At 40.8% G+C, this 21,854-nt stretch overlaps 1 protein-coding gene across 1 annotated transcript; it reads right to left on the minus strand.

The window, feature by feature from the left end:
- Positions 1 to 220: 220 nt before the first annotated feature.
- Positions 221 to 20,899, minus strand: LOC149975501 (protein S100-A6-like). The gene is made up of 3 exons (XM_090208390.1): positions 20,784 to 20,899; positions 5,068 to 5,234; positions 221 to 4,523 (listed from the first exon to the last, which is right to left on the minus strand). The coding sequence occupies exons 1-3, from the start codon at positions 20,809 to 20,811 to the stop codon at positions 4,404 to 4,406; spliced, it is 315 nt and encodes a 104-aa protein (XP_090064516.1). The 5' UTR covers positions 20,812 to 20,899; the 3' UTR covers positions 221 to 4,403.
- Positions 20,900 to 21,854: the final 955 nt, after the last annotated feature.

Here is a 21,854-nt window from a genome sequence, read left to right on the forward strand (position 1 = left end):
TTTCATTAATTTACTAGCATAACCAATGCAACCATGTTAATACAATTTGATCTCAACTATCCTTATAGTACAAGGAAATGGTGTCACCGCATAATATTATTATTACATATTAATTAGCCTACTGGTACATATGTTATTGACACAAACGTTTATTCCTTATAAATTCCTCATTCTACAAAACAAAAACCTTATTCACAAAGAAAACACCCGGACAAACAAATTCAAATTAAACAGGCATTTATTAATGTGGCATCTATACCTTAAGCCTCTAAACTGCAGTTGATTTTGCGATGAATTCCTTCATTTTAGGCTTAAAAGAAACATGTCCTCCTGTGTTTTGTATTTTTGTTTATTTTCCATTTTTTTCCCTGGGATACCATGCGGTTACAATGTAAATGATGTAAGCACTTGTAAGCACTTGCAATGTAGATTCTGTATAATGACTACATTACCCCTAATGCTCATTGCCTGGATATTCGAAATTACCATAGCAATTATACATCACAATAGTAATATTAGGGTGAGTTCGTAAATTCACTCTGGTTATTTAATCCGATTTCTGAGCACTCGTCTGAGTGTGCCAGAGCGCAGAATAACTGATGCATTTATGAACGTGCAACACCCGTTCAATATGACCGATATCAGTAAACGTCAGCAAAAAAACGTAATTCAGTTGTTGCCAGTGTCACAGTTATCATCACCAACGCTCTCGATAACATGAAAACATCCTAACCAGCTCTGCTAGGGCGAGTAAAATGGGCGAGGTCAGGACACTCGGACCAGTTCTGAATTTATAAATGGACAATCTGCCAACACTCTGAATTTACGAACGCCCAGAGCACACTCCAAGTGCTCTCTGACACTCTAGAGTGAATTTACGAACACGCCCTTAATATGCAACCATTTCTGTATATAAACCCTGGATTGCTGATGCTATGTATTGGCCATAAAGTATCACAGCATGAATCAAAATACCCATAAAAACCTAGTGGTCAAACATGGAAATGGTTCCAATCGTTTTTCCACCATTACTTTTTCCCATGGGAGATTTTAGAAACACTTTGATAACTGTGTAAATAACTCTCAGACAAGTCTACTTTTATCAATACTTGGAACGACCCTGTGTTTATAAGCGTAGATATCGACTCTGCCGCTCGAGCATGCTTTTGGGGCACAGTCGATGGCGCGCTGGACTTCGGGCCAGAAGGTTAAGGGTTCGACACCTGCTCCCTGTCTGTTTCATTAAATTGGTGTCAGAAGTGATCGGACCATCCACGAACGTGTGTGTGCTTGGCCAGTGAGCTCGTTCCTGTAAGACGTTGAGTTGTAGGCTAGCTAATGGTTAGCTAGTTAGCCATTTTCTAAATTTAATTTAACCTTTATTTAACTAGGCAAGTCAGTTAAGAACAAATTCTTATTTACAATGATGGCCTACACCGGCCAAACTCAGACGATGCTGGGCCAATTGTGCGCCGCCCTATGGGACTCTCAATCACTGCCGGTTGAGATACAGTCTGGATTCAAACCAGGTTGTCTATAGTGACGCCTCTAGCTGAGATGCAATGCCTTAGACCACTGTGCCACTTGGGAGCCCAAGTGTAGACTGGCTACATTAGCCATCTATTTGTTTTGATATTTAAATGCATGAGAAATTCCTAACAACGACGTTAGCTTTCTTTGGCTTTTATAAACCAACAGTCTAGCTTGCTAGTTAACTAGCTAATTAACTTTGATGATGAAGCTAGGCATTCTTGATCATGTTTGTTTGTGTCTGTGGGTGAGGGGTGAGGGGTGGGGGGTGGGAAGCCTATTTTCAGTAACCTACTACTTGACTTTTTATTTTGGTCTGGCTTTTTGAGAGTTTTTGACTGATTAGCTTCTCTTGAGTCAACTTTCAACTTACTTTACTTCGGGAAGACATTGATCTGTTTGCTGTTACACTCTGGACAGCAAATTATTAGTAAAGCTACTAGACAAGGTTATGTAACCTTATTTAGTCCTACTTGTTATAATGTGGTTAAAATGAATTGGAATTGGGGCCTCCAGAGTGACGCAGCGGTCTATGGCATCGCAGTGCTAGCTGCCTTACTACAGATCCTGGTACGGTACCAGGCCGCGACCGGGAGACCCATGGGGCGACGCACAATTGGGCCAGTGTCGTCTGGGTTAGTGGAGGGTTTTGCCGTCCGGGATGTCCTTGTCCCATCGTGCTCAAGCGACTCCAGTGGTCGCATGCACGCTAACACAATTGCCAGGTCTACGGTGTTTCCTACATTGGTGCAGCTGGTTTCCGGGTTAAGCGTGCATTGTGTCAAGAAGCAGTGTGGCTTGGCGGGGTTGTGTTTTCGGAGGAGGCATGGCTCTCAACATTCGCCTCTCCCGAGTCCGTATGTGAGTTGCAGAGATGGGACAAGACTGTAACTACCAATGTGAAAGGTAATTGGTATTCACACGTTTGTTTTTTAGGTAGAATAACTGTCATGTAATTGATGCCAAATTGCAAACCTTCTCTATTCCAGAACCAATGGGTATGCCTGAGTCTTATCACCTCTCAACTAGGTAAACTGTTTCAACCCGGAATACTATTCTCCTGCTTTGGTCTGTTTCAGTCATTGCAGGAAGTCCTGAAGAGCAGGAGTGTTGGAAGGGTTTTGTCTCAGCTCTAACACAGTAGCTAGTAGTTAGCTATCTGACAGCAAAGGTGTCAGCTAGAGATGACTCGCAGGAGCTTACAGGGATTTGTAGGTTTTCATATGTTGCCTTTGAGGCTAATTAGTATTTTAGAATCTGGGGGTAAATAGAGCCGAATATATTGATACAAGTCACCTTGTCCGAGAGAGATTTACACGGTTATCAAAATGTCACGCCAGGGAAAGCCTAAATGAAATGTCACGCCAGGGAAAGCCTACATGAAACACAGACCTTGTTTGAAGTGGTTGTAAAATCCCCCTATGGGAACAATGAATGGTGAAAGAACGGAGGCATTTCTGTGGGCTCTGCTGATAAGGAGTTTTTTTTCTCTGCTCCTCTCATACAGGAGTAATGAAGGCCTAGTGATAAACACATTTTTAATTTTCTTCAAAAAACATATGTATTTTTTATTAACACTTTTTTTTATTGTAATCTATCTGCAGCACCCCTACTTCCCACGGCTATTTAAATATTTTTGTTGTTGTTGTTGGGGACAGTACCATTAGTACTCTCCAAAAATATATACTTTAAGGATTTTGTAATATATATATATATATATATATATATATATATATATGTATATGTTTAGCTCACATAATATCATTTAAAAGTGTGCATTATGGTGTCTGTAATATAATAAATGTGTCAGGAAACGAATGTAGACATTAATAAATGCATTTCTATATCTTCAAAAATATGTTTTACATTGCAGAGATGCCAAGATGGCTGTGAGGTGACTTCAATACAGCGCCCCCTGTCAGTCATCCAGGGTTTATACACCTCATGTGTGCAACATGCAGCAATCCACAGTATCCAAGGTATACTATCAACAGTGCTATGGGTTTATAGCAGCCTATTCCCTGTGCATAAAATCTTCAATGGCTGATCTAATGACTCATTGCCCTGTTTTCCCCAACTCTTAAACTAACCCTCAAATCCTTTAAAATAATGCTGTCAAATAAAGCAAAGTACTGTACACAATGAGTCAAACTAACACTAGGCCTACAACATAGGCAACAAACGTGAGCTGGTAGATTAGTCAGCCCACACTGGAGAAGTGAAAATGACATTCTCACTTCCAATTTGGATGTGCATCTTGCGCATCGGACATGCAGGACCAGCACTAGCCTACAGGCCTACTGTTTAATAATAGATAATGATAACATGGGTTCTTGGTGGGCCTATTAAAACATAGCATGCGCCTGATCCCACAGGAAATAGGCCTATGGGAGTTTTTTTTAATGCTCTGAAGTTGAGAATATTACCAGTAAATCCAGACCCATTTTGATTTGCAGGAGGGGGGAATTGCATTGTAATCATGCATTACAATAGTAGGGCTAATTCTATTTCTGTTGTAAGCTGTCTTAATAGATCTGGATAACAAGGGTTCATGGTAGGCCTATCAAAACATGCGCCATCAAGCCACCAACACACGCAGCAGTGAGTAGGCTTATCGCACAACTTGCTGACTTAAGTAACAGTCATGAAAGCAAGTGCCATGATCCAAAGGGAAATATTGGAGTTTTTTACATGCTCCGGAGATGAGAATGTTGGTAGCTTATCCAGAGACCAAAAATCTGAACAGATACATATTTGATTTGCAGAAGGGGGGAATTGCGTTGAATCAAACTATACATTTCCAATTATGTACTGGGCTGCACGAGTGTAATGTAATACACTGCACAAAGCAGATGGAAGCTGGCATTTTCCCGCTAGGGCACAGTTGCACATGTAAGGGATCCAATCAAGGTGATGTACTTCTTGAAGTTCATGGAGCCGTCAGCGTCCTGGTCCAGCATCGTCATCAGGTGCCCCACTTCAGGACCACCCTTCTGCTTATGTCAATGTAATATAGGATCACAAGAAAGACACAATATATTAGGATTTCTGTATTTAATTGTCATTCACACCGAATGGCTAGGACTGCAATACAGAATCAGTCAAAGTTCAATAAAACTTCAATAAAACTTCTTAAAATCATGACGCATTTAAAGTGACGCTCCAGAGCTTTTGCATAATTTCAGTCTGTAGTTTTGAAAGTAGTGCTCGAGCAAAAACGGGTCCCTGAAAAAAAATGGTGTACTACTTCATCCATTTCATATATGTTACGTCCTGCAAATTCCAATTCGTAAAATATGTTACGAATTTGTAAGCGCTTAAGATCCCGGTCTGCATCTTTAACAATATAAAAAAAGCATTAGAATAGTGTTTTCTATCTCATAAGGGAACGGTTTCCCAGGCACAAATTAAGGCTAGTCCTGGACTTTAAAAAAAAGCATGCTCAATGGATCTTCATTTTTGAAAGTGCTTTTTAGTCCAGGACTATAGGCTTAATCGGTGTCCGGGAAACTAGCCCGAGGTGTTGCAATGACTCACCCCAGCAATGTTTGGCGGCTTAGCCTTGATGAGGTTGGTTAGCTCTTTCTTAATGAGGGTCTTGGCATCTCCACTGCCAGCGTGCTTGTGGTTTGTCATGATGAGAGCTCCCAGGGAGGCTTCCTGAGGTGTGGGTTGTGCTCTGGTGTCTGTGACTGATGGTGATCCTGGGGGTGTAAACTATTATAAGTAGGATACTAGGCAAGTAGCTTACATTTGGAATGCCTTATGTTCTGCATAGGAATGAAGAGGACTAACTAACTAAGCAAGTATGTACGTACAGATGTCGGATCTTAATTTGACCACTTTCGTCACAGGAGGAAAATTATCCTGCAGCAGGGGGATTTGAATATCTAAATAAATATTTTTAATCGCCGCCAGGTGGCAGCAGGAAGCAGTGTTTGTATATGATGCAATACTGTATCAACATTGTAGGCTACCTTATGTAGGCTACGTGAAGGCTACAACGCGTCTTGTGTGAATTCTTATGTGTATTAGAATATATTTACATATTTGTAGGGGGTATATGTATTTTTCGTTACAGAAAATCAATTGTTTTATTATACAGTACCAGTCAAAAGTTTGGACACACCGACTCATTCAAGGGTTTTTCTTTATTTTGACTATTTTCTATATTGTAGAATAATAGTGAAGACATCAAAACTATGAAATAACACATATGGAATCATGTAGTAACCAAAAAAGTAGCCACCCGTTGCCTTGATGACAGCTTTGCACATTTTTGGCATTCTCTCAACCTGCTTCATGAGGTAGTCACCTGGAATGCATTTCAATTAACAGGTGTGCCTTGTTAAAAGTTAATTTGTGGAATTTCTTTCCTTCTTAATGCATTTGAGCCAATTAGTTGTGTTGTGACAAGATAGGAGTGGTAAACAGAAGATATCCCTATTTGGTAAAAGACCAAGTCCATATTATGGTAAGAACAGCTCAAATATGAAAACAGAAATGACAGTCCACCATTACTTTAAGACATGAAGGTCAGTCAATGCGGAACATTTCAAGAACTTTGAAAGTTTCTTCAAATGCAGTCGCAAAAACCATCAACCGATATGATGAAACTGGCTATCATGAGGACTGCTACAGGAAAGAAAGACCCAGAGTTACCTCTGCTGCAGAGGATAAGTTACCAACCTCAGAAATTGCAGCCCAAATAAATGCTTCACAGAGTTCAAGTAACAGACACTTCTCAACATCAACTGTTTAGAGGAGACTGCGTGAATCAAGCCTTCATGGTTGAATTGCTACAAATAAACCACTACTAAAGGACACCAACAATAAGAAAATACTTGCTTGGGCCAAGAAACACAATCAGTGGACATTAGACTGGTGGACATTTGTCCTTTGGTCTGATGAGTCCCAATTTGAGATTGTTGGTTCCAACCGCCGTGTCTTTGTGAGTCTCCGCATGTGTACTTCCCACCGTGAAGCATGGAGGAGAAGGTGTGATGGTGTGGGGGTGCTTTTTTGGTGACACAGTCTTTGATTTTTTTTTTTTAATTCAAGGCACACTTAACCAGCATGGCTACCACAGCATTCTGCAGTGATACGCCATCCCATCTGGTTTACGCTTAGGGGGGCTATCATTTGTTTTTAAACAGGACAATGACCCAACACACCAGGTTGTGTAAGGGGCTATTTGACCAAGAAGGAGAGTGATGGAGTGCTGCATCAGATGACCTGGCCTCCACAATCCCCTGACCTCAACCCAATTGAGAAGGTTTGGGATGAGTTGGACTACAGAGTGAAGGAAAAACAGCCAACAATTGCTCAGAATATATGGGAACTTCTTCAAGACTTTTGGAAAAGCATTTCAAGTGAAGCTGGTTGAGAGAATGCCAAGAGTGTGCAAAGCTGTCATCAAGGCAAAGGGTGGCTACTTTGAAGAATATAAAATCTAAAATATATTTTGATTTGTTTAACACTTTTTTGGTTGCTACATGATTCCATATGTGTTATTTCATAGTTTTGATGTCTTCGCTATTATTCTACAATGTAGAAAATAGTAAATATAAGGAAAAACCTTTGAATAAGTAGTTGTATCCAAACTTTTGACTGGCACTGTATGTTGAAAAGAAGCAATAGGCAGAATAAATTATTATAGCCACTGACCCCAGCACACATATGCCAGACTCAGCATGGGTTCAAATTAGCCCATTGCCCTTTGACTCATGGATGAACATCTATTTTTGACGCATTCATTCCATGTGGTTACAGTGTTAAAACAGAAACAACTCAAAGGTTAAAGGGTAAGTCTTAACCGCAATTGCAGCCTTTGCCCAACCGCTTCAAATGTTTAAAAAAATGCATTCAGGTGAGAAGTTGTGGATGGGGGGAATTGCTCATAAATATTCATTTTGGGGGTGGGTACATGTAGTTGCACCTGATCCGAACACTTTCTCACTAAAGCATAGACGGGTAGTTTTTTTTAGCAACTATGGGATTTTTTTTTTTGTTGCCATATTAGCATTAATATGAAATCAGTCAAAACACCTCAAAAAGAAATTAGCTGTGTTTGTATAATCATACTCACCATACTATTTGTGACGTAAATTAAGTATGTAGTATGCTAATTGGTCAGAGTATGGATAGAGTTAGTATGCCAAAAGTTCCTGGATGTCGTGCTACATTCTCCAAAATACGAGGTAAACAAGCAGTGGACACTATTTCCGTGCTTTTAGGGCCAATAATGCAATTCTTCAGAAAATGGGCGTGGCTTCACATTGTTTTTCACATTTAAATAATGGCGGAAAACATGCGGCCGGAGTCCAGCGAGAGCGGATACAAATTCATTGCTTTAACTACTGGTATGTTAGCTAATTTTCCACCAACATCGGAGGGGGAACTAGTCAACTATCTAGTAAACACTTCGGATACAAGGTTGGTGTCTCTTTTTTTTAATAAAATTAAACAGATATATCTTGTAATTGAACAGAATATTAAGGTGGCCGTTAACTGGGGACCGTTTCCTGATAATACACACCGCTTACCGCTGATAATAGTAGTATTTCCACTGAAATGTCAAACATGATAATTGCTAACCCGTTAGCTAACATTTTTACGACACCAATAATCACAAAACATTGATGGCTTGATCACAAGAAAACACTGTTGAAGGTAATATATTTCTTAAACGCTGTTTAATATTCCGATAATACAGGGTGCATCGCTAGCTAGCTACCTAATGTTAGTTGGCTACTAATTGCCAGTATATTAACTATATGATATCTAACTAACTATCCAATGTTTATTGACTTGATAAATCACGTAATTCTTAGCTAAGTGGTATAGTCGTTATGCGTTCTCAATGGACATAAATTCACTCTGGCTATTTACTCTGATTTCAGAGTACTCTCGCCTGAGTGTGCCAGAGCGCAGAATAACTGATGAATTTACGAACGCTCAACACCCGTTGAATATGGCCGGGGTCAGTAAACGTTGGCAAAAAAATCATTATTACATTTTTGCCAGAAGTACAGTCACCAACGCTCTGGATAACATGAAAACAGCTTAACCAGCTCTGCTAGGGCGAGTAAAATGTTCAGAGTGAGGTGGTCTGTCATTTCTGTCTCGATGTCGCTAGCCAGTTAGCTTGTTGTGTGCTTGACTGCCGTTGTGATGATCAGAACGATAGGATCAACCCTACTCCTCGGCCAGTGTGCGCTCTGAACGCTCCGAGAGGGAAACGCTATGAATTTACGAACGAACAATCTGACAACGCTCTGAATTTACGAATGCCCAGACACCAATAATCACAAAACATTGTAATTATTCTGGCACTCCAGATTGAATTTACGAAAACACCCGAAGTCGTAAAATGTCTAGCTAGTAATTTGTTATGCTAAAAAGATATCAAGAGGTTGCATAGCAACAGCTTCAACTTCTGGTAGACTGGCGTAGCGCTAGTATGCTCAACTGAAAGGATACCGTTCGTTTACAGTATACTAAAATGAACTAATAGTGTATAGTATGTAGTATATCCTCATTAAGTATGTGGTATACAGTATGCTAGTATGTGTATTTGAACACAGCGAATGTATCAAGAACAAGATGAAACAATCTGAAACGAGCCACTTGGATAATAAAATGATGTTCATCGCAAGCAAATACAGTTCTGGACAGTTAGCTCACAGTGGTAAGGCACCGAGACCCCTCACATTTACATGTGACATTTTAGTCATTTAGCAGATGTTCTTATCCAGAGCAATTTACAGTTAGTGCATCCATCTTAAGATAGCTAGTTGGTACAACCACATACTCTATCACAGGCATAGTAAGTCAATTTTTTCTCAATAAAGTAGCCATCAGCAAAGTTAGAGCTAGAAGGGGGAGATCAAGTGCAAATGTTGGTTCAGGAGGGGGATTATTTGTGGGTGGCTTATTTGTGAGCTCTGTGTAAATTTGAATCCCCCGTGATGCAATTATCATTATTTTTCAAATCTAAACTCACATGTATTGCGGAATTGTGTTGGAAAGAAGGAAAGAAAAGTGCAATCATCAACTTGAAAATGAAGATTAGGGGGATCAGTTCAATCCAACACGCATTGCAGTATTTATGCAGCTCTTTTTCCAATGGTCAAATTAACTCACAGATTGGTCTTCTTGGGTACTGTTTAAAAACCTACAACTACTACCAGGGTGACCCCTCTCACAGATATGCGTTCACTTTTCAAAATTAGATACGTGTGGGCACGGATGAATATTGTAAATAAAGGATTTTACTTTTTTATATATATTTGCCCCATGCAGGATTACCAACTGTCTTAGTAGACTGCGCCACCAATCAATTATAATGTTGTTGAAAAAATACAAGTGGTTTACACACAATACGCCATAACGTCAAAGTGGAATTGCATTTGTACACATTTTTACAAATTTATTAAAACTGAAAAGCTGACATGTCTTGAGTCAATATGTATTTAACCCCTTTGTTATGGCAAGCCAAAATAACTTCAGGAGGATAATTGGCTTAACAAGTCACATAATAACTCACACAAAGATCCAATCTTCCTTCCTAACTCAGTTGCCGGAGAGGAAGAAAACCGCTCAGGGATTTCACCATGAGGCCAATGGTGACTTTAAAACAGTTTAATGGCTGTGATAGAAGAAAACTGAGGATGGATCAACAACATTGTAGTTACCCCACAATACTAAACTATATGACAAAGTGAAAAGAAGGAAGCCTGTACAGAATAAACATATTCCAAAACATGCTTCCTGTTTGCAATAAGGCACTAAAGCAGTTTTGATGTTGTCACTATTATTCTACAATGTAGAAAATACAAAAAATATATATTAAAAAAAAACCTGGAATGAGTAGGTGTGTCCAAACTTTGGTACTGTATGTAAATAAGGTATTTCTGTTTTTTATTTTGAATAAATGTGAAACCTGTTTTCACTTGGTCATTATGGGGTATTGTGTGTAGATTGGTGAGATTTAATTTTTGCATTCAATCCATTTTGAATTCAGGCTGTAACACAACAAAATATGGAATACGTCAAGGGGTATGAATACATTCTGAAGGCACTGTAGCCTAAGTATAAAATGTGGGCGAGCATCCACATTGAAGGAAAGTTTATCGTTCTATAGTAGACCTACATCTGTCAATCTACTGATGGCCGATAGCAGCTCACCAACTCAGCCACGGAAACACTAACAGTAAACTAGCCTATTATCGGTTTTCACACCTTTCATTATGTTACAATGCATAGGCTAACGGGTGTAGGCTATTGGAATATAATCAAATAACAACAGGCCTTTTGCAACCACCAATGGCACTAGATTATTGCCATCTCATGTCTCATTAAACCATGAATAGCGCTAAATTCACCTGCACAGCTGATCTCAGTTGCTGGTCACCTCATTACCGCAACCTAAAATACTTTTTCTATTGTTGGATTCTGAGAATATGAAATATACTTATTCATGTCACTGAGGGAGAGAGGGTAATGTATCACATTTACATTATTTCAGGATATGCTATTGTTAGCCATTAGGGATCCTATGGGAGGGATCCTCTGGGAGGAGAAAAGACCTAGTCTGGTACCAGGCACCATGACAGCTGTGAGTTGGGGAGGAGTGAGCACTTTTTGGGTAGAGGTCAGGTCAGATAAAGTGAGGAAGAACAGATATCACTATGGTTCTGTCTAGCAACAAAGATGCATTGGCTGTTTAGATGTGTAGGAGAAGACTCATCCTAGGAGGAAGGGTTAAATATCAGTGCTTGTGTGAAATGTTGTTGTTGAAAGTTCTCTTTCAATTCTAATTGAATTCTTCAACAGTTAATTTCTCTACCATAAGCCACCTCCAACGTCATGTTAGAGAATTTGGCCTCACAACCGCAGACCACATGTATGGCGTTGTGTGGGCGAGTGGTTTTCTGATGTCGTTGTGAACAGTGTCCCATGGGGGCGGTGGGGTTATGGTATGGGCAGGCATAAGCTACAGACAACGAACACAATTTCATTTTATCGATGGCAATTTGAATGCACAAAAATACCGTGACACGAGATCCTGAGGCCCATTTTGTTAAGGTATGTGTAACCAACAGATGCATATCTGTATTCCAAGTAATGTGAAATCCATAGATAAGGGCCTAATTGATTTATTTCAATTGACTGATTTCCTCATATGAACTGTAACTCTGTAAATCAATGAAATTCTTGCATGTTGCGTTTGTATATTTTTTTCAGTATATTTGACAAGCATTCCTTACAATATAAATCAAATGTTTCCTCGTTTACCACAGCAAATCTACTTAAATTGATAACAGTTTAGTCAGACCGATTATATCACACAGGTAACATCTCTTGTTTTGAATGCATGAACCATTGGGATATTTTTCTGACACATTATACAGGTCATAAAAGTGTAGTAAAGAACAAAACTGTTATGAACGTAGAATGAAGGGACGATGGCACATTCTTTGCTAGAGTGATGGAATCTAATTTGATTGGTCCTCAACTCCCTGCTCAGGATTTGTGAGATGCAAATTATTTTAATGGCACATTCAGTAGTAAGGTGAAAGCAACCGACTGTAGACAAAGTCGAGGAGTGAAGTCGGGGGAGGATAATCTGCGACAGCCGAAAATTGGACACTGATGTGGTTTTCCAACAGCAGGGCTCACTGCAACATGGTAGTGTTGCCATTGTTTATAAAAGTTTTTCGTTGTAATGTCAAAATAAACATGTCTCCAACCCCCATATCACACACTCACAAACTGTAAATATATGTGTGTAAAGTACTATCTTTTGGTGAGAGAGATCCTCAAATACCACATTCAATTGTACATATCTAATGCATACATGAATTGCAGCAAAGTTGGTTCCTGTTTCAGTCACATCTGGTTAAAAAAAAACACCTTAATGATTGGTTGACAATAGAGCCTCCCACAATGCAGGTGAGGGCTGCAGGATGAAGTTGGTGATGAGCAACTGCAGAACTTTTCAGTCAACTGCATTCAATACTTCATGACCTTTGATCACATGGTTTTTGTAAAGTTAATGCAGTTGCAAATCGGACCATCTTTAGCCCTATAATGCAACACACTATGAAAGGCGCCCCTCGAACACTCCCAAAGACTCCCTTTTAATTCCAATTGATATAGCCTAGTGCGTCAAAAGAGTGAATTCATAGGCTACACTAGTAACCTAGTTATCAAAAAAGAAAACAATGACTGAATTCACTCTTTTGACGCACTAGGCTATATCAATTGGAATTAAAAGGGAGTCTTTGGAAGTGTTCGAGGGGCGCCTTTCGTAGTGTGTTGCATTATAGGGCTAAAGATGGTCCGATTTGCAACTGCATTAACTTTACAAAAACCATGTGATCATGATCAGTACTCCGTTTTTTATTTTTAATAAATTTACAAAAATTTAAAAAAATGTTTTTGCTTTGTCATTATGGGGTATTGTGTGTACATCGATGAAGGAAAAACACTTTTAATGAATTTTAGAATAAGGCTGTAACGTAACAAGCAACGTGATCATGCAGACATTGTCCGTGTTCTAAAGGATCAAAACCGCAATGTATCATTGTTAAATTGTGACTGACTGATCTACAAATAATAATTAGTCATGAGTCAGTCGGCAGGCGCCTGCAGTCGTTTTGATATGCTCTCGAACACGGCCATTGATTCAGCTTTGATCTAATTTTATTAAGCGAGCATCATTCGGTATCCTGTTCTCTACAAGTGGAGTGGATTGAGACTGTGCGCGGAGTGAGGGGTCCGGCACATGTACAGAGGCTTCGGCGCCTTGGCTGATGGTAGCGAAGGTCTGGAAAAGTAAGATCTGCAGCAACTCTGTTTTATATATATAACTGCTGCTCACTCTCCCCTCCCTTCCAGTTTTTCTCTTTACTCACCCTCTTCTGAACCCTCAACCAAATGTATTGACATGATTATGTAGCCTCTGTACAGCAGAAATAAGAACCCTGGGCAATTTTTATGACATAAAGAAAAGGATACAACCCAGCTAGAACATAACGTTCTGAGAACCATATGCTTCTTAGACCTAGGTGAGCGCGTGGTTGTCCTATGGTTATTTTGCTTACACCCTTCCCACAATGTTCTGTGAAGGGTACAGGATACCCTGCTGGCACATAATGTTCAGAAAACCATACTGTATGTTTCTGAGATGGGAATTTCAGTACTTCAGCATAATGTTTCCTGGAGGTTTCCTCGTGGATATATTTAAAGTCATGTTTTCAGAACGTTCAGAGAAAAATCTTCGCACACAGCACCTTCTGTGGTTCATCTACTTTTGTTTCTGAAACGGCACGGCAAAGCAACACACAAGTTGAAAGAAATCCAACACATGCGACACACTGCAACCTAGTCCAGCAGATGAGTCGCAGCAGTGCAGATTGCCTCCCATTGAAATTAATGGCTTCCGCCAGAACGCATACAGTTTACAGAAGTTGGTGTGCACAAGGACAATTCCACTCAAACTATATTTTGGTATTTGTTTCATTAATCAACTGTTGATAACAGTCCCAAAATGTTTTGCATGTCAGCAATCAAGTTTTCAAGATATATCACTTTCAAAATATAGAAAAACAGACGGTATGATGCGTTTTGCCAAATGCGGCAAGAGCTCAGATACACATGAAAGCATGAAATGACTCTGGGAACTGAAAGAACATCACTCAGAGATGCGCCAAAATAATATAACATTAAAAATAGGTGAATTAGTTTAGTGAAAAGTAGAGAATCTCACACATATGCAGGGTTTCAGAGAATTCGTACACATAGCCATTCCTTTCTTGGCCTTATCTCCCCCTCTGCAGCAAAAGGCCTCCATGGGCCTGGCCTGAATCCCGTCTCCGTGGTAATGAGCATCCCTGGTCCCTGCTTATCCCAGGAGCTCCACAAAGTGTGTGGCATTTTATTTGCATGGTTTCTCTTTTTGTTTCCAGTTTGTATAATGTTGCAGTTACATGTTTTTACACAAACCATTATAAAGCACCTTATAGTTTTGTCTCAGAAATGTGCACCAAAATTCATTAAGCCTATGATAGGCCTACCTAAGTGGTTCAATACATTTGGAAGGCTTCAACATATTTGGACGCAGCTTGATATAAAAAAAATGCAGGAGAATTGAATGGACATTTTAAATGGTAGCCTAATGGGAAGTCGTAAACATTCACAATACGACATGGGTGTACGACATTCTGTTCTCAAACATCACAAGACAGCAAGCAACCTGATTCCGATTTTGTATTGGCTACAGTGCTATTTAAAACATGCATATCTGTTTCCTTAATGTCTAGGTATAGTACTATTTAGGCTAACATAACGAATTATTACCACATTCAAGGTAGAAGAATGGGGTGATGGGCAGGTTGAGGAGAAAGAGGCTATATATTTTCTAGAAATAGCCTATAGAAAGGCCCGTATAAAAAAATATATATATATATCAATGTGTTACATTGAGCCGTGTTAAATGTTGGAATCGCATGAGTTATTGTGCTTGAATGTTGTGAGGTTATAGACCAAATTATGATGTAATAAGGGTGGTCCGACAGGTGGAAAATGCGGGCAAATCAGAAACCTAAACAAAAATGGTGGCAATCTGTTACTGCCTGTATGCATCAAATTTAGCCTATAAAAGGTCATAGACTAGAATAGACTACAACGGGAAAACAACAAAACATGTTAACACAGACCACAGACAGTATAGAATTACTTACACTAATACGAACCAGAGCGTCCATCATAGAAGTGAGCGTTTTCAAAGCCGACTCTGCCTCCTTCGATGAATTATACATGACACCCCTACTGTTACTATAACAAAAATGCACGGTGCCATGAAGGCAAATACTGCAAAATAGAAATTCATAACTCCTGGCTGATCAGCGTATATAGATGGAATAAACCCTAATGTGCCATCGGGTTTGAGCAATAAGATTATTGAAACTGGACGCACGCGCGTGAGGCTATAGCCGTTAACAATAGAAAAATGAATCCAAATGGAAGAGAGAAATTTAAATTTAAGGAAATTAAATGTAAACGACCATAAAAGTGCACACACCGTTTCAAATTCTGCGCTAATGTGACCCCCGAGCGCCCAGATGTCTCCCACCCTTCCTTTACCGAATCGCAATAGCCTCTGAAATTCTGTCGATTCAGGGGTCTCTGCTATAGCCTACTGTAATATAAAGGGGCGGGGTGAGAAGGACTGCAGTAGTCGCAGCATGCGCAATAAACGTTAACTCTTAGTGAAAAGAGTGGCCTCAATAAGAATTTAGTGCGATTCAATGAATCAGATATTTCACATAACAAATTGCTACTGCTGCACAAACACAATACAAAACAACACTGTAGTAGGCCTAGCCAGTGATCTACAGTGCATTCGGAAGGTATTCAGACCCCTTGAGTTTATCGACACTTTGTTACTTTACAGCCTTATTCTAAAATGGATTAAATCGTTTTTTTTCCCCTCGTCAATCTACACACAATACCGTATAGTGACGAAGCAAAAACATTTGTTTTTTTTGGTTGCAAAAACTAAAATAAAAATGAATTATCACATTTACATCGGTATTCAGACCCTTTACTCAGTACTTTGTTGAACCTTTGCAGGGAGTACAGCCTCAAATCTTTTTGGGTATGAAGCTACAATCTTGGCACACCTGATTTGGGGAGTTTCTCCCATTCTTCACTGCAGATCCTCTCAAGTTCTGTTAGGCTGGATGGGGAGCCTCCATGCATAGTCTGGGCTCTGGCTGGGCCACTCATGGACATTCAAAGACTTGTGCCGAAGCCACTCCTGCATTGTCTTGGCTGTGTGCTTAGGGTCGTTGTCCTGTTGGAAGGTGAACTTTCGCCCCAGTCTGATGTCCCAAGTGCTCTGGAGCAGGTTTTCATCAATGATCTCTCTGTACTTTGCTCCATTCATATTTCCCTCCATCCTGACTAGTCCCCCAGTCACTGCCGCTGAAAAACATCCCCACAGTATGATGCAGCTACCACCATGCTTTATCATCAGAACAGAGGATCTTGTTTCTCATGATCTGAAAGTCCTTTCGGTGCCTTTTGGCAAACTCTAAGCGGGCTGTCGTGCCTTTTACTAATAAGTGGCTGACGTCTGGCCACTCTATCATAAAGGCTTGATTGGTGGGGTGCTGCAAAGGTGGTTGTCCTTCTGGAAGGTTCTCCCATCTCCAAAGAGGAACTCTGGAGCTCTGTCAGAGTGACCATTGTGTTCTTGGTCACCTCCCTGACCAAGGCCCTTCTCCCCCGATTGCTCAATTTGGCCGGGAGGCCAGCTATAGGAAGAGTCTTGGTGGTTCTAAACTTCTTCCATTTCAGAATGATGGAGGCCACTGTGTTCTTGGGGACCTTCAATGCTGCAGAAATTGTTTGGTACCTTCCCCCAGATCTGTGCCTCGACACAATTCTGTCTCGGAGCTCTACGGACAATCCCTTCGACCTCATGGCTTGGTCGTTGCACTGACATACACTGTCAACTATGGGACCTTATATGGACAGGTGTGTGCCTTTCCAAATCATGTCCAATCAATGTAATTTACCCCAGGTGGCTTCAATTAAGTTGTAGAAACACCTCAAGGATGATCAATGGAAACAGGATGCACCTGAGCTCAATTTCGAGTCTCATAGCAAAGGGGTCTGAATACTTGAGCAACATTATTTAAAAACCTGTTTACACTTTGTCATTATGGGGTTATTGTGTGTAGATTGATGAGGGATTTAAAAAAAAATCAATTTTAAAATAGGTCTGTTATATAACAAAATGTGGAAAAAGTCAAAGGGTCTGAATACTTTCCAAATATATAAACACTTGATTGCTGATGTTATGCGGTGGCCATTGAGAGGCTATGAATATTGGTACTCCACAGAAGGACCAGTCCTCCATAGGAATGAATGGAATTCTACTGTACTGTGTATACACACAGCTTATTAGATACACTCATCTAGTACCGGGTCGTACCCCTTTTGTCTCCAGAACATCCTGAATTCTTCAGGGCATTCTACAGGGCATCCACAGGGATGTTGGTCCATGCTGACACAATTGCATCACGCAGTTGCTGCAGATTGGACAGTGGTACATTCATGCTGCGTACAGCCCGTTCCATGTCATCCCAAAGATGCTCTATTGGGCTGAGGTCTGGGGACTGCGCAGGCAACTTTAAGTAAACTGAACTCGCTATGATGTTCCAGGCAATGTTTTTCCACTCCTCAATTGTCGATCAGACAAAAAACTGAGCAGTATAACAGTGGTGTGCAGAACGGCATATCAGAACGCACAACTCATCAATCTTTGTCATGGAGGGGCTATTGCAGCCAAAGACCACACTGGGTTCCACTCCTATCAGCTAAAAACAAGAAGAAGCGTGAAACCCGGTATGGTGTGAAACCCGGTATGATAGTCTTTTTATTTATTTATTTCCCCTTTATTTAACCAGGTAGGCTAGTTGAGAACAAGTTCTCATTTGCAACTGCGACCTGGCCAAGATAAAGCATAGTAATTCGACACATACAACAACACAGAGTTACACATGGAATAAACAAAACATAGTCAATAATATAGTAGAACAAAAGAAAACAAAAAGTCTATATACAGTGAGTGCAAATTAGGTAAGATAAGGGAGTTAAGGCAATAAATAGGCCATGGTGGCGAAGTAATTACAATATAGCAATTAAACACTGATGTGCAGAAGATGAATGTGCAAGTAGAGATACTGGGGTGCAAAGGAGCAAGATAAATAAATAAATACTGTATGGGGATGAGGTAGGTAGATAGATGGGCTATGTACAGGTGCAGTGAACTGTGAGCTGCTCTGACAGCTGGTGCTTAAAGCTAGTGAGGGAGATATGAGTCTCCAGCTTCAAAGATTTTTGCAGTTCTTTCCAGTCATTGGCAGCAGAGAACTGGAAGGAAAGATGACCAAAGGAGGAATTGGCTTTGGGGGTGACTAGTGAGATATACCTGCTGGAGCGCGTGCTACGAGTGGGTGCTGCTATGGTGACCAGTGAGCTGAGATAAGGTTTGGCTTTACCTAGCAGATATTTGTAGATAACCTGTAGCCATAGATGGGGGACAATCAATTCACATATGGTATCAAGGGCACAGCTGGGGGCAGAGGGAGGTCTATAGCAAGTGGCAACTTGTTTGGAAAGGTGAATTTTTAGAAGTAGAAGCTCGAATTGTTTGGGTACAGACTTGGATAGTAGTACAGAACTCTGCAGGCTATCTTTGCAGTAGATTGCAACACCGCCCCCGTTGGCAGTTCTATCTTGACGGAAAATGCTATAGTTAGCGATGGAGATTTCAAGGTTTTTGGTGGTTTTCCTAAGCCAGGATTCAGACACGACTAAGACATCCGGGTTGGCAGAGTGTGCTAAAGCAGTGAGTAAAACAAACTTAGGGAGTACGCTTCTAATGTTAACATGCATAAAACCACGTTTTTTATGGTTACAGAAGTCAACAAATGAGAGCACCTGGGGAGTGGGAGTGGAGCTAGGCACTGCAGAACCTGGATGAACCTCTACATCACCAGAAGAACAGAGGAGAAGTAGGATAAGGGTACGGCTAAATGCTATACGAACTGGCCGTCTAGCACGTTCGGAACAGAGAGTAAAAGGAGCAGGTTTCTGGGCACGATAGCATAGATTAAAGGCAGAGTGTACACACAAAGGTAAGGTAGGATGTGAGTACATTGGAGGTAAACCTAGGCATTGAGTAATGATGAGAGAGATATAGTCTCTAGAGATGTTTAAACCAGGTGATGTCATCGCATATGTAGGAGGTGGAACAACATGGGTGGTAAAGGCATATTGAACAGGGCTAGAGGCTCTACAGTGAAATAAGACAGTAATCACTAACCAGGAAAGTAATGGACGAGGCATATTGATATTAGAGAGATGCATGCGTAGCCAAGTAAACATATGGGTCCAGTGAGTGGTTGGGCTGACTGGGAACACGGCGATTCAGACAGTTAGCAGGCCGATACTAACACGCTAACAGTTAGTAGGCCGGGGATAAACAAGCTAGCAGTTAGCAGACCGGTTTAGCAAGCAAGCAGTTAGCAGGGGCTAGCAGTTAGCAGACCGGGGCAGGCAAGCTAGCAGTTAGTAGACAAGGGCTAGCAAGTTAGCCTTTGGGGGATGTCGCGATGGGGGTAAGTCTGTTTTTGCCTCTTCGTGCGGTGACGCCGATAGACCAGTCGTGGAATTAGTAGGGTTCCAAGTAGCTCTAGGTAGCTAGCAGGCCTAGCAGGTTAGCAGAATGGACCTTCAGCGGGCGTCGCACCTGAGGGGCCTGTTGGAATCCTCGGGCAGATTATGTCGGTATTCCAGTCGTAGAGGATCGGCGGGGTTCCCTGCCCCGTACCGGCAGTAGAAGGGGTCCGGATATTGTAGCCCAGGAGTGAGCCGGGAGATGGTTCTAGCATGGGCTAGCCCCAGGCTAGTTGGTGCTAGCTCCGGGACGGAAACGTTAGCCAGGAGTAGTCATCCCTGGTTGCTGTTAGCTAGCTGTAATGATCCAGATGAAAAGGTTCAGAGTTTGTGGTAGGAATTCAGGGATATGGAGAGAAAAATAGGTCCGGTATGCTCTGGTTTGAAACGCATTGTACGAACTGGCGAGAGCTTTCCTAGCTTAAGGTTAGCTGATGACTGCTAGCGGTGGTTAGCTGACTGAAAGCTGCTAGCTTCAGTTGAGGTATTCCATTTCGGAGGTAAATAGAAATACAGGTTGCAGGAGAGTATTTTGAAGTTGAGGTTTAGGAAAAATATTAAAATGAACGCGAAGAAAAATATATATACACATGGGACGAGACAAGACAAAGACAAAGACTTCTGACTGCTACGCCATCTTGGATAATACCTGCATTAGCCCATGAAAAACATAAAACAAACTGATTCAAGGTGTCTTCGGTACATAATTGGTGAAGCCTATACTACAAAATTAAACAAATTCTAGTAATCCCCTTTGAGTGTTGACTGTATTATTATGCATACATACTGGATGGACTGGTTACCTTATGCTACACTCCAAACGTTCTATCCATAAGTCTGGAAGAGAATGCGTAGGCCTAGGTGATGCTGTTGGTTCATTGATTGTGCAGGCCAGAGTTATTAGCCTACAATTATAGTGAGTTTGTATTTGATTTTGAATAGCCGAGTAATAGTGCATTTTTTATGTTTTCATAATTAATAGGCTGACATAGTACCTTCAGCTGCAGAATATCTCTCCACCATGCGTTTCCATCTCTCCTCTCTTTCCTTTATTACTTACTCGTGTGCGCAGAAAGAGGGGCTGTCAACAGTTTTATGAAATATGTTTCATTGTGAAAACATGTTACCCAAACAGATTTCACTTGTTTCCCCAAATGAAGCACTGGGTAGCTGCAGGAATTTATAGGAACACAGGCAACAAGGAAGTAGTAAAGTACAGTATAACCTTTGGAAATAATCATTAACAGTAACACAACTATATCACATGTGGATTACTGTTCCAAATTGGGGGGGGGGGGGGGGGGGGGGTTCACCCCAAAACATTTAAAAAATGGCTTTCATAAGTTCCCTGCTTTCTACCCTATTATTGTCAATGTAATCTTTTAAGATTCAGTCTAATAATTTATTCAGTTTCTCCTGAGTGTCCTGTATGTCTTAACTGTGTGTACAATCGGAGAATTGGTCAGGTGCAGAGGGGGTGGAAAGTGAAGGGGTGTATATAGAAGAACACTTGGCCTGTGACACTCCTCTTGGTTCCATCCTCCACTTTGCCCTGCCCTGTTCACTCCTATCAGTCTCTCCTCACCCTCCTCTCTTTCTACGCTACACCCTTCCTGCATGTCCCTGTGTGACCTGACCTATAATGTTAGCTGCTTCAGCAAATACAAAGATTTCTGATATAATACACTGTCTAAAAAAGTAGTTGTCTTTATTGTTAGCATAATCCTCAACCTTATTTGGGTTTGTGTGATTAATAGTAGTAGTCTATAAAAATAGAGTTGCATAACATGCATCTCAAAGGAATTCAAAACATTCTTTGTCCTCATGTTTTTAAGAACCGTCTGCCTTCATAATGTAACAACAACTGCTTATTGAGAGGATAGTAAATGGTTGAAGTTATGTAAGTTCATTGAAAGCCTATTTTCTATTACACTGTCAGTGGCATTTCTTTGCCTTGCAGTAAATACTTGCATGCCAGATCAGGCTTACTGAAGTGTATTATTTCTGGTTTATTAGTGATGTCATTATACAGCCTCTCTCTAACCTCTCCCCCACACATGCTGTAC

Source organism: Oncorhynchus mykiss, chromosome 18, assembly GCF_057628025.1.
Source record: "Oncorhynchus mykiss isolate SJ-2025 chromosome 18, ASM5762802v1, whole genome shotgun sequence".
NCBI classification, from domain to species: domain Eukaryota; kingdom Metazoa; phylum Chordata; class Actinopteri; order Salmoniformes; family Salmonidae; genus Oncorhynchus; species Oncorhynchus mykiss.

Coding starts and splice junctions, on each gene's coding strand:
- LOC149975501 (XM_090208390.1), bottom strand. CDS start 20,811: ATGGTGGAGAGATATTCTGCAGCTGAAG. Junction 5,235..20,783: donor GAGATATTCTGCAGCTGAAG/GTACTATGTCAG, acceptor TTACACCCCCAG/GATCACCATCAGTCACAGAC. Junction 4,524..5,067: donor AGCCGCCAAACATTGCTGGG/GTGAGTCATTGC, acceptor TGACATAAGCAG/AAGGGTGGTCCTGAAGTGGG.